Here is a 13446-nt window from a genome sequence, read left to right on the forward strand (position 1 = left end):
TCACTCATCCCCTACATATAACACACCATCTCAGAGTCTGAGTAAGAACTAAATGTCCAACCTCGTGATATTATAGTAGGCATACAGTTTTCTCAGGCAGGATTTTCTACTTAAGTGACTTTTGAGGGACAAAATAAAATGCAATCTTTACATTCTTCCCAATTCCAACTGTAGGATCAAAGGAAAAGAAAGGCTTCCCTTCTCCTTCCCACCCTTGCCACTAGATCTAATTTTCATCTTTCCCCAGCTTTCTTTTCCTTTCCCCACCCTTCTTCCCCTTCTGTACAGCGTTCTCCTCACAGTCACTACCACCACCATTCTGACTCCACATACAAATAACGTGCATTGAACACACATGGACCACCCAAAGGCTCTTCCTCTTTCCCAGGAATCTCTCACTTTTGGCCAAACCACATCCATCTCTTATGTGGGAGAGAAAAGACAGGAACATCATGTTCTCTCTTGGGGAACAGCAGCTGCTGGTCAGCAGGGAGGAGCTGGATATGGAAGAAATGGTAAAGCCAAGCACATGAGAATATACATGTCAGCTTTGATGGATATGGATGTCATATGGTAGGGTCAAGTCCTGCCATCTGGACTGTTCTTGCCATTAGACTCCCAGACTGCACTAATGTAAAATTGACTGGCAGAATTTAACATTTCCATTTTTAAGCAATAAAAAGAACTTTAACTAAGTATTGGATTATTTTCCTCCAAAACCAAAAGGTATTAAGAAAATGTTTATCTATCCACCTGAGGAATGACAGAACAAAGGGGGTAGAGAGTAATTCATCCAAGAAGAGCAGATAACACAGAAATGAAGATGAGAAAAGACAGGGAGAAGAGGGAAGGAGGAAATGACTGACTCGCTGGTAGATGGGAAGTTTCTTGACTTTCTGGCCAAGACTATACTGGTCCCCAAGAAATAAGGATAACCCCTCTGAAGAGGATGACAGTATCATAGATTTAGGGCTGGAAGACACCTTAGAGGTCACCTAATCCAATCTCCTCATTTTAAAGATGAGGACACTGAGGTTCAGAGAGATTGTTACTTACCTGAAGTCATTTAAATAGTAAGGGGCCATACAGGAATTTAAACTTAAAGCCCCTAGCTCCAAATCTAGGGCTCTCAGGACACAACCATAGGCTCATCATCTACTACCTTTATGCCACTGAAAAAGAAAATAGGTAACTTTAAAAGTATCAAATGACTCTGAACTAAGGGGAAAACAGTCTCTAGATATTTAAAATAAAGTCCTATAGCTAGAAATCCTTAAACATAAAACCTGAGGACTGTTTCTTCATATCTTTGTAGTTTTTAAGTCCCAAAACGTCCTCTGGGGGCTTCTGAAGTGGAAAGTAGAGTTAGGTACTTCTGAACAGGAAACATTTTTCTTGCATCCCCAGCACCGGCGCAGTATCCCAGGCTATCACTGTAGACCCTTCTTTAATAAATGTTTTCTTGTTTGTTGAATTGAAGTTTTAAGATTTCTTTTACTCTTCTTTCTTGTTCACTTCTGTTTTCTAACTGGGCTTTTTATACTCTATTTCATAGAGTATAAACACTAATAATGATCATAGGAAGTAACTAGGTACATACAGGATTTATACAGAATAGATCGAATGTAATTAAATGAGCTTTTTGGAAAGAACAAAAGCTTCAGCTATCAGATCACCTCCCACTTATTCTGTGATGATGATGATTATATAGCACTTATAAATATTGTATTATCTTGGTTTTACAGATAAGCAACCAGACTTGCCCAGGATCACTCAGTTAACAAGTGGTCGAGGCAGAATTTGGACTCGGATCTCCTTGACTCCAAGTTCGGTGGAGTTATTATTCACTAATGACCAGGCTTTTAAAGTTTCAAGGTTTGCAAAGCGCTTTACAAATAGTTTACGAGTCACTTTGTCCTCACCCCGAGAGGCAGGTGCTATTATTATCAGCCCCATTTTTCAGGTAAGGAAACTCTGGGGTCGTGCCCTTTGCCCCTGGGTCTCTCCTGTCAGAGCGGGAGCTACTGGAGGGCAGGGGCCAGGTGTTCCCCTTTCTCCTAATCCCCAGCGCTCAGCACAGTGCCCAGCACAAAGTACGTGCTTTTATAAATGTCTGTGGACTGCCTGACTAAGAGAAGGGACGGTGCTTTTTTTTTTTTTAATGTCACCGATTTTCGCCCCTGCACTCTCTCCTTTTTAAACACAAGTTCTAAATCACGACCCAGACGGAGCAGAAGCAGGTAAGACAAACTTAGCCTGGACGCTGGGAAGTCTGAGCGAGCGCGATGACGTCATGGGAAGGGGGTGGGGAGAACCGCAGCCGAGCACCCTCACTGCGCATCCTCCTGGCGCACGCTCACTAGGGCTTCCCTTCTCACCGTCCCCGCCTCCTGTCCCGGCACGAGGCTCCGCCTCCCGATGTCCGCCCCCCTTTCCTTCAGGCTCAATAAAGTTGGGAGCTTTTGAATCTCGCGTCCGGCAACATGGCGGCCTCCATGCTGGCTTCTCTGCTGAGGTCCGTACGTCAGGTCAGTGTCGCGCGTATCTGCTCCCTCTCCTTCCCTCTTGTCCCCCGCGGCAGCTCCCCGATCTTCGAAACTGGCCTGCCCGGGGGCCTCCCCCCTCCCCCTGGGGAACAGAGGAATGAGTGCAGCGAGTGTAGACGGAGAGCCAGAAGCGTCTCCGAGGTCACTGATCTACCCAGTCTGGAGTGACCTGTGTGGCCCAGTTCCCTCCAGGCCCTTTGCTGAGCTGTGGGCCGTCCCCCGGCGGAAAGGCTGTGTCCTGGGCCCTGTGCCGTGCTCCCCGCGTCTGCCGAAGGTCATCGGCTTCACACGGACCGACCGCAAATGCCTGTGTGCGTGCGTGTGTGTACACATATGTATGTGTATATAATATGCCAGAAATTATATTAGAACTATATGTATAATTAGCATATATACAAATATATATGTGCATATATGTATCTATAATATGCCAGAAATTGCCATTGCCCTCTAAACCCGCCCTTCCTGCAAATCCTTCCCGACACTGACAATCATTTACTCAACATTTTATTTTAAATATTTTCAAACATTTCACACACTTAAAAATATCCACAGTGCATGTAAAGCAGCTTGGGGACGCGCACTGGTGCGGGGCTCATGCGGGATCCATACCCCGAGCCCTCCGCCTCCCTCGCACCTGGTCCCCTGCCCTCACTTGCAGCCCCGCCCCTCCCGCTCCCCCGCCAGGCCCTCAGCCCCCCCTCCCCGGACTGTTTCCGTTTGATCCCCTGCTCCAGCGCCCCCCTTTCCATCCCGCCTCCGCGCCGCTGCTGAGCGCCCTCCTGAAGCCTGGCTGTGATTCCCCTGCCCAGACGTGGTCAGCCGATCCCTTCCGCTTCCGAGATAACTCCGCGCAGCCCTTAGAGCTCCGTTATCTGCCCTCCTCTTTTCAGGCATCGCCTGTGACTTCCCTGGGTATTTTGTGTTCTTGCCAAACCGGCTCGCTTGACATCTCTCCGAAGTCGGCGTTGTACCATCTGGGCACTCCCTCCTTACCTCTGCCTCTTACAGTCTAAGATTTCCAGCCTTCTTGAAGTCTCAGCTCAGCCACAAATCCCGAGTCAGAACCTTTGCCGATCCCCTCAGTTAGAATCGTTCCCTGCTCAGTTTCCTTATGTTTACTTGTCTACATGGACGTTATTTTCGTTCAGCGGGAAGTTTCTCGAAGGCCAGGTTTGTTGTTGTTTGTATCCTCAGTACTTAGCACTGTGCTTGGCATATAGAAACTGCTTAAAAATATTTATTGGATGAATAATTGCAAGGAAATCTATGATAGGAAGAGAATAGGAGTTCCTCACCCGGCAAGAGCGCGGGATGACAGACAGGTGGTCAACCAGAGTGCTCCGTGGTACCCTCAAGATTTTGGGAGAACTTGAGGAAGGCTTCCAGCATGACAGGTGGACTCCTGGGGAACCTTAGGGAGAACATCAGCAAAAGTCCTATAGGATGAGGGGAGGAATGGATGAATTGCCATGTCTCTCACTGGAGGAACTCCTACCCTGAAGAGATTACAAATCTGTTTGAGTGCATGTCCCATTCCCTTGGTAGAATGTAAGCCTCTGGAAGGCAGGAACTGTTTTGTTTTTTCTCTTTACTCCCCTTCACCTAGTATAGTGCCTTCTTCAGAGCAAACATCTAATAAATATTGAATTGGAAACTTTAAGTCATATTGCACAAAAGCTATACAAGAGGTGGGGGATTATCAAGACAAGGAACAAAGCAATTTTACTGCCTTTTTGTCTTTTTCCTTGACCATCGTTAGATGGTTCCTTTTTCAGGTGCAGGACAGATACGAAGTTACTATGTGGACTGGAGAATGCTTCGTGATGTAAAGAGGAGAAAGATGGCCTTTGAATTTGCAGATGAAAGGCTTCGGATCAACTCCCTCAGAAAGAACACTATATTGCCAAAAGATCTCCAAGTAAGTTTAAGATTTAATTTTAAGAAATTATACAAATTCTCTCGAAACTTTCCTCAAAAGGCCAAGGTTCAAGAAGGCTACTCACACTTAGCTACACTTTCATCCATTATATTACATGACCTTAATCATTGTGACATTTTATCCAATACATATTTATAAACTACATATTATGTGCAAGGCATTGTGAAAGACACTTTTGTGTCTAAAAGAGACTCTAAAAGAGTCAGAGAATTGGAGGGCCCTGAGAATTGAGGACCATTCACCTGTCACCTGAAGTCAACCCAGCAACACCCATGACAATTCCTACCTATCATTCAGGGCACATCTCTATGAGCCATATCCTTCTCCTATGGCTTAGTCCTCTCCCCATAACCCTTTGTTTATCTTTTATTGTTCTTTGAAGGGCTGACACAACTTTTGTTTCTCCTCCAAAAAATTATATGCTCCCTGAGGACAGGGTCTGTTTTTTAAACTTTTGTATCCTTCACACATCCCAACAAGAGGGTTCAGGATGAAGTAAGTACAGGAAGCCTTAAAGATACTTAGTGAACTGGAGCCTGTCCCCCCTTCTCACTACAGTTCATCTGATAGAAACCTCCCCACCCCAACACAGACATAACCTTGAAAAGTATGTGACTGACTTGTACATCAAAAGGGCAGGTGCCAAGAAGCTGAAGGCAAGACACTGGCCATTTCTTTCTGTCATTTTGTACAAGGTACCTAATATCCAGAAGCACTACTCATATGATAGAGGAAAAAGAAAGGAGGAAGATATACATTATACATATACACACACACACATACACATAAACACACACATGTCTAGATCTATATATTTATATCTATACCTGTCTATATACACACAAAAATATACAATATACAATGTGTGTGTGTGTGTGTGTGTGTGTTATAACCTCATTTCTATCTTTACCAGCCCAAGTATGCCATTTTGGGACATAAGTTTGTTGGGTTTAAAAATTGCCTATGGTCTACTTTTTTTCCACACCAAGGCAAATCCTATTCTGTGGGTAAGCTCTGGCCTTAATTCTACAAAAAAAAAAAAGTGAACCTAGTCATGCTTAATTTCATCTATAGGGATTAATGTAAAGCTCTTCAATAGGGTTGAAAAAAAATCAATTTCAAAAGAATATGGCTAGGTGGTGCAGTGAATAGAGCACTGGCCCTGGAGTCAGGAGGACCTGAATTCCAATGTGGCCTCAGACACTTAACACTGACTAACTGTGACCTTGGGCAAGTCGCTTAACCCTGATTGCCCTCCAAAAGAAAAAGAACATGATAGGAGAAATGTGGATAAATAGCAGTTCCTGTCAGTCAGTCAGGAAGCATTTATTAAGTGTTATTTACAATATTAATTATTATATAATAATATTATGTATAAGTATAATTTATTAAGGGTATACTGATGCCAGTCATTGCGCTTAGTACTGGAGATATAAAGAAAGGTAAAAAAGGCCCCTGCTCTCAGGAGCTCACAGGCCGGGGGGTGACAACATGTAAACAAACATGCACAGACAAGCTGCACACGGAAGGAACCGGAGATCCTCTCAGAGAGGAGAGACTAAGGTTAAAGGGAACCTGGAAAAGCTTCTGAGCAAAGGCGAGATTTGTGCTGCGACTGAAACAAAGTCATGGGAACCAGAAGGTGGAGATGGTCAGTGGATCACAGAGCATATACAAGGTATAAGAAGACTATATAAGGCAGGAGGGACCAGATTCTGAAGGACTTTAAGAGCCAAACAGAATGTTTTACACATTTGATCTTGGACTCGCCTTAAGAGGTAGTTGTGTCCTCATAGGAGCTCTTCAAGCGGACGCTTCTCAGGGTTAGGGAATTCTTACTGGCAGGACTAGACAACATCCAAGTTCCCTTTCCATTTTAAGATCCTGTGAGAATCAGAGTCAGTGCCTAAAAAGTCCTAAGAAGAAGCTTGTTGACCATCTCCACTGGAAAATTCATACAGACTGGTGATACTGATGAATGAGAACTATGCCATAATACTGTCTCTTTTTTTCCTAGGAAGTAGCAGATCAGGAAATTGCTGCTCTTCCCAGAGACAGCTGTCCTGTCAGGATACGAAATCGGTGTGTCATGACATCTCGACCCCGGGGAGTAAAGAGACGCTGGAGGCTCAGCCGGATTGTCTTCCGGCATCTGGCCGATCATGGGCAACTTTCTGGGGTGCAGAGAGCCATGTGGTGAATATGCAGTACCTAGTTAGAGCAAACTGGACACTGCTTGAGTGTTTGGCATTGACGTTAAGGAATGTCATCACCATCATGAATGAACAAGCAGTAACCAAGAGCCGCATAGGAGAACTGCTTTTCTTAAGTTAATTTTTTTGAGCAGAAAAAAAATTTGGTATCATAGCAATCTGTGGAGGACATGGTCTGTAACTGAATTGCTCTCTTATAATTAAACTTGTTAATACTGGTAAAGAAAAAAAGATTTTAATGTGAAGAAATTTGTGTTTTACTTTATTTCTGCTTGGTTTAAAGTAAAAGTAGACTAAAACCCTGCTGCTTGAAGTGGTGGGAAGGTGCCTGAATTTTGGAAGGCTCTACTAATGGAACACAAACTCTGGTAGGTCCTGTTAAGCTGGAGTCAAGTCAGGTCAACAAGCATTTAGTAAGCACTTTATTATGTGACAGGCATGGCCCTAGTGCTGGAGATACAGAAAAGGGGGGGTTAGGAATAGTCCTTTTTCCCAAGGACCTCACAGTTCAATGGGGGAGACAAAATCTAAACAACTTAAGTACAAATAAGATGGATACAGGGTAAATTGGAAATACTCTCAGAGGAAAGGCACCAAGGTTAAGGAGGACCTAGAAAAGCTGCTTACTGAAGGTGGGATTTTAGCTGTGACTTAGAGTTGTGGAAGCAGAAGGGGAAGATAAGGAGAAAGAGACAGAGAGTGAGAGCATTCCAGGCATGAAAGAACTAGTGAAAATGCCAGGAATTGGGAGATGGAGTATCTTGTTTAAAAAACAGGAGGAGAGCCACTGGAGAGTCACTCACTGGATACAGAATAGGTGAAAGAAGACTAGAAAGATGGGAAGGGACCAGATTATGAAGGACTTTTAAGAGCCAAACAAGGTTTTGCATTTCATTCTGGAGGTAAAGGAGCCACTGAAGTTTACTGAATAAGGTAATGTGGTCGGACCTGTGCTTTTGGGAGATGACACTTCAGTGGCTGTGTGGAGGGTTAACTGTAGTGGGCAGAGACCTGAGGCAGGGAAACCAATTAGAAGCTATTGCAATATCCATGCATAAGTTAGTAAGAGTCATCATCAGAGGAAAGAAGGGCGTGTATATGAGGTGCAGTAAAGGTAGAAATGACAGGAGTTAGCAACAGGTTGGATACAGAGGGTGAGAAAGTGAACAGTTAAGGATAAAACCAAGGGCACAAGTCTGGGTGACTGAGAGGATGATGGTGCCCTCTGTATAGGAAAGTTAAGAGGGAAGGATTTTGTGGGGGGAAAATAATGAATTAAGTTTTGAACCTGGAGTTTATGAGGTCTGTGAGACATCCAGAGATGTCTTATAAGCAGTTGGAAGTCGGAAGAGAGGGTAGAGCTAAATAAATATAGCTGAGTTGAATCCATGGGAATTAATGAGACCCCCAAGCAAAATAATGTGGAGGAAGAAGAGAAGGTACAAAACAGAGCCTTGGGGGGAAACCCAAAGTTAATGAATGAGACTTGAGATGAAGATTCAGCAAAGGAAAAGGGAGGGAAGGAGGATGGAGAGAGGCTTTTTGTTTTTAAAAGTATATGCTATGTGCCAAGCAATGTGCTAAGTGCTTTACAGATATCATTTGAGGTACAGCAACAACCCTGGTAGGTAGGTGCTATAATCCTCATTTTACAGTTTAAGAAACTTCATAAGCAGGCTAAGTGATTTGCCCAGGGTCATACAGCTTCTAAGTGTCTTGAGACTGGATTTAACTCAAGTCTTCAAACTCCAGGCCCAGAGGAAGCAGTCTGTGGGAGATGGGATAGAATGGGATCATTTGTACACATTTGCCTTGATAAGGAGAAGGGTCACCTCTTCCTGGGAGATGGGTGGAGATCATGGTAGAAGGCTTATACGTGATATAAATAAAATGTAGGGAGAAGAGAGCTCTTCTCAAGTGGCCTGTTTTTTTCAGTGAAATACAAGGTAGACGGGGGCGGCAAGGTGGCACAGTGATTAGAGCACCAGCCCTGGAGTCAGGAGGACCCGAGTTCAAATTTGACCTCAGACACTTAACACAAAAACTAGCCATGTGACCTTGGGCAAGTCACTTAACCCCAAAAGCCCTCCAAAAAAAAAGGAAGAAATACAAGGCAGGATTCTCAATTGAGACCATGAGGGTAGGGGGCCATGGGTATTTTGAAGGGTGAAATGGGTTGTAAAAGCCACTGTAGTAATTGGGAGAGTAACTATATTAGAGAGGTATAAAAGGACTGCCTTGCAGTGAGGTCTGGTCAAGATTATGAAAAATAAACTTGTAGGGTGGATCCAGTTAGCATGGTTGTATGATTTTCTTCATTCTGTAGTAGAAAGGCAGTAGATGGCTACTTGAATCTTGACAGGGCAAGATCTTCAGTAGAATAAAGGAGCAAGAGACTTGAATGGACAGCATTGAAACTGACTGGTTCACTCAGAAATCAAAGTGGAGTAAAGAAAAGTATAGCCTGTTTAGAAATGATAGCCTGGCAAAGAACTGAAACTAGGTCATGGTGAAAATTTAGAACAGGGTTTGGGGATGCAAAGAAATGGGAGAAATGGAATGACAGCTTATGATCAGATAAGGGAATTTCAAATTTTATGAAGACAGAAGTGGAACACATAGGTGATAGCAAGATCAAGGGCATCACCATTTTCTGTGTGTAGCTGATGTGAGGTAGAGGGTGAGGGAGATGTCTAAGTTGAGGAATTGAGAGGTTAGGTTATTTTAGTATTAGTATGTGTAAGTCCTGTGGTATGAGAGGAGGTGGCCAGGAGAAAGACTTACAAACCAGGTCCTAAACTCACTGAGGAGGGAATCAGTGTCCTGGAGGTAATTAGGCTATAGCCAATTAGTCTTGATTCGGCAATAAGTATGGATTGAATGAAACTCAAAAATGTTACTCAGTAATGTAGAGAGGGAGAGCCTCAAAGTGGCAATGGAGAGTAAGCAGTATTCCATCTCCCCCACTGGACCAGTGACTGTTTAGGGAAAGGAGGGAGTGGGGCAGGGAAGCAGTCCAGTGTCAAGAACAGTGCAGAATGGAGAACAAGAGAGGAAGAGTTTACAGTGAAAGCAAATTTATCACCTATGAAGTGGACATTCCAGAGAGCACAAGAGAAGTGGGCAGAGTGGGTCATAGAGGGGTTAGATTGTGGGGGATGGGAAAAAGGGAGCAGTAACCGGGAGAATGAGGTTTGGGTTCAGAATCACTGGGATGGATAAGGGAGTATGCTTTGAGCGTGGGAGATTTTTAACTGGGTGACTCTTGTCAAAGCTCCAGCCTAACTTTGCAAAGGAATGGCACCTAAGTTAACTCTAGGGTGAATTTTTTGGCTCTAACAACGTCAGTGACCTTCTACTAAATCACTGAAGGGTTTTAACGTGGACCACTGGAGTAGATATACCAGTGAAATCTGATGCTTAAAATTTTGGTTTTCTGTGATGTCTTTTTTTTTTTTGCCCAGTCTTAATAACGAACTACTCATTTTCTTTCAACAGCTCTATTATCTATGAAGGTACTCTCTTCAACAATACAAATTTCAACCCATCTATGCCTTCTCATTCTCAACAACTTTTGTTCATGTCCTTCCATAAATCCTTCATAGGAAGCCCACCCAACTAAGAGTCTTTCTCTGCAAACTTTTATTGCACCAATGCAATATTCATAGTGCCCACGATCACTATAAGCATGGAACTTAATCACAAAATATGAGACTCCATATAGAAGACAGAAGCAAAAGATTTATTCAGACACCAGAAAACCAAATCCCCAAACCAGTAAGCCAATTCCATCCCAGTAGCAAAGAAGTTAATAAGCCATAGCAGCAGTTACTTTAGCCTTCCCACAAACACCAACATGACTCACAAGCCTGTCTCCCTGGGAAGTGTCCTCTTCTCCCAACTGTCAGGCTGGCTGTGACTCCCACCTTCTTGTGGGCTCTGCTCCACCCTTCAGCAAACTCCTCCCACCACAGGCTCTATGATTACATTCAGCCTATGAGGGAGGTATAGTGCCAATGCAATATTCACAGCACCTGCTTAGTGCTTGATCAAATATAACAGACTTTCCATATAGAAGATAGAAGTAAAACATTCAGACACCAGAAAACCAAATCCCAAAACCAGTAGAATAATTCCATCATAGTAGCAAAGATGTTAATAAGCTGTAACAGTACAGAGAACCACAGCATCCTTTAGCCTTCCCACAAACCAACACAAGTCCAGCTGTCACAGCAGGTGGCAAAAAACCAACATTTACTCACAAGCCTATCTGACTCCCTTGAATGTGTCCTCCCCTCCTCCCTAGTCACTAGTGACTAGGTTGCTCTGACTCCCAACTTCCTGTGGGCTCTGCTCTACCCTTTGGCAAACTCCTCTCACCACAGGTTCCATGTGTCCACATTCAGTCTATTGGGGGCAGAATATATTTTCAAAGCAGGGAAGGTCTTCAAATTCCCTTAAGCTTATTACGGGGCAGGGAAGATTATCAAATTCCCATTCCCATTATAACCTTTATCATGGAAGAACACCATCAGCTGAAAAATACTGGTTAAAAAGATGGGTTGTACAGAACTCACAAAACGACACAGAGAAGCTAACCTCCCGCTGAGGACAGCCTGGCAGGGAGCAGCCAGCGCAGCCCTCTGGGAGCCGAGCCCAGCCCCACAGGAGCCTAAGGTTTTAGCCACAGGGTGGCCCTGACCAGCCTCCTACTAGAGGGACTTCAGATCACCAGCAGCTGTGGTTATTTCCAGAATTATCAACCCATAGAAGCTCAGGACAAAGTGAGGGGGTGGAGGTCCTGGGGTGTGTGTCCAGCTTGCCAGAGCGTGTGGAGGCTTCAGAGAGGGCACCCAACTAATACCTTCAGCAGCTGAGAAAATCCCAGCATTTGGTATGAAGCTCCCCTGTGTGGTAGCAGAGTCCTACTGTGGCAAAAAGCCCAAAAGTCAAGTAACTGACTGGCAACATAAGTAAATGAGGGAAGCAAAGAGGAATCCAACATTAGACTCCTATTTTGGGGACAAAAAGGATCAAAGCATGGAACAGGAGAAAGACAGCAAAGTCAGAACGCCTGCACCAAAAGCTTCCAAGAAAAATACGAGCTGGTTACAGACCATAGAGGAGCTTAAAAAGGATTTTCAAAACCAAATAAGAGAAGTGGAGGAAAAATTGGGAAGAGAAATGAGAATGATGGAAGAAAATTATGAAATGAGAGTCAACAACCTGAAGAAAATAACATCTTAAAAAATAGACTGACTCAAATTGCAAAAGTGGCTCAAAAAGGCACTGAGGAGAATGCCTTAAAGAGCCAAATTTGCCAGATGGAAAAAGAATCTCAAAAGCTCACTGAAAGGGGCGGCCAGGTGGCTCAGCGAGTAAGAGTACCAGCTCCAGTGTTGGGACGACCTGGAGATCGAATCCCGGGCTCGGACACTCGGCACCACACCCAGAAATAACTGGCCGTGTAACCTTGAGCAAGTTACTTAACCCTGATTGCTAAAAAAAAAATAAAAAAAATAAAATACTCTCTTAGGGGGCGGCCAGGTGGCTCAGCAAGTAAGAGCACTGGCTCCAGTGTCGGGATGACCTGGATCAAGTCCGGGCTCAGATGCTCAGCACCACACCCAGAAATAACTGGCCGTGTAACCTTGAGCAAGTTACTTAACCCCTATTGCTTTAAAAAAAAAAAAAAAGCTCACTGAAGAGAATCATTCCTTCAGCATTAAATTGAAGCAAATGGAAATTAGTGAAGAAATGGAAGTTAGATGAGTAATCAAGATACTATTAAGCAGATCCAAACAAATATAGTCAGTCTTTTACAATTATCTACTATGGAAATGCTTTGCATAGCTACACATGTACAACCTATATTGAATTGCTTATCTTCCCAGTAAGAGTGGGTGACAAGGGGGGAAGGGAATGAATCTGGAATTCAAAGTTTTAAAATAAAACGTTTAAAATACATATATATATATTATTATTATTATCAATATTATTTTACATGTAAATGGGACATAAGATAAACAGGCACTGGGGCATAGAGATCCACCATTCCCTACTGGCAAAGTCGAAGGGGGTATGGGAGAAGATATGGGAAAGAGCAGATTGGAGGGGATATCCAGTGGGATCGCTATTTTGGGGTGGTGGGTAGGGGAAAAACAGGGAGAAAATTTGTAACTCAAAATCTTGTGGAAATGAATGATGCAAACTAGAATAAAGCATTTGATAAAAAAAAAAAGTGATCTCAGTCCTCAAAAAAAAAAATTACTTTCAGAAACTTGGAATCAGTAAAATTTGTTAAAAGCACCACCAAACAGGAAAAGGAAAGGTGTCTTCAAGCCCCTAATCCTTCAGCTGCTGATTCATATGTAATATGGCCTAGTAGTCATGGATTAAATGCCCTACTTGAGAGTTACTGTTTATTCATGTGTAGATTGAGGATGTAATACACACTTCTAGTACCTAGCTCAAAGAACTGCTGTGTCAAAAACATTTGACTATGAATAGCATTTCTGAATTACCCCAATCTAATCCAGTTTTAGTCAAATTAAAACAAGCAGAGGTTGGGATAGAGGTTCCTAGATTATTACTGCTATTTTAGGAGTTGGCATTTTTTGTCCCAAGGGGAATTACTTTCACACTATTTATAACTTAAGGAAATGAGAACTTTTAAAACAAATTTTTTTAACACTTTCCCAAGGAATCAGATAAAACTTTTACTATGTCATTTTCCTCTTCTGTA

The 13446-nt window shown here is 43.3% G+C and overlaps 1 protein-coding gene across 2 annotated transcripts; it reads left to right on the forward strand.

Annotated features, from left to right (window-relative positions):
• The first annotated feature begins 2374 nt into the window (after positions 1-2374).
• On the forward strand, positions 2375-6932 carry MRPS14 (mitochondrial ribosomal protein S14). Of its 2 annotated transcripts, none has more exons than XM_069065522.1 (3): positions 2375-2528; positions 4309-4467; positions 6506-6932. In XM_069065522.1, exons 1-3 carry the CDS (start codon positions 2484-2486, stop codon positions 6686-6688), a joined length of 387 nt encoding a protein of 128 aa, XP_068921623.1. In that variant the 5' UTR covers positions 2375-2483; the 3' UTR covers positions 6689-6932. The 2 variants fall into 2 exon arrangements, with proteins under 2 accessions (XP_068921623.1, XP_068921624.1); XM_069065523.1 differs by lacking the exon at positions 2375-2528 and adding an exon at positions 3662-3719 and having other exon boundaries at positions 4325-4467.
• The last annotated feature ends 6514 nt before the right edge of the window (positions 6933-13446 follow it).

The sequence above is a fragment of the Petaurus breviceps genome, unplaced genomic scaffold (genome assembly GCF_028583685.1).
Source record: "Petaurus breviceps papuanus isolate PSGF00001 unplaced genomic scaffold, PetGlider_PUasm1.0 90692, whole genome shotgun sequence".
NCBI classification, from domain to species: domain Eukaryota; kingdom Metazoa; phylum Chordata; class Mammalia; order Diprotodontia; family Petauridae; genus Petaurus; species Petaurus breviceps.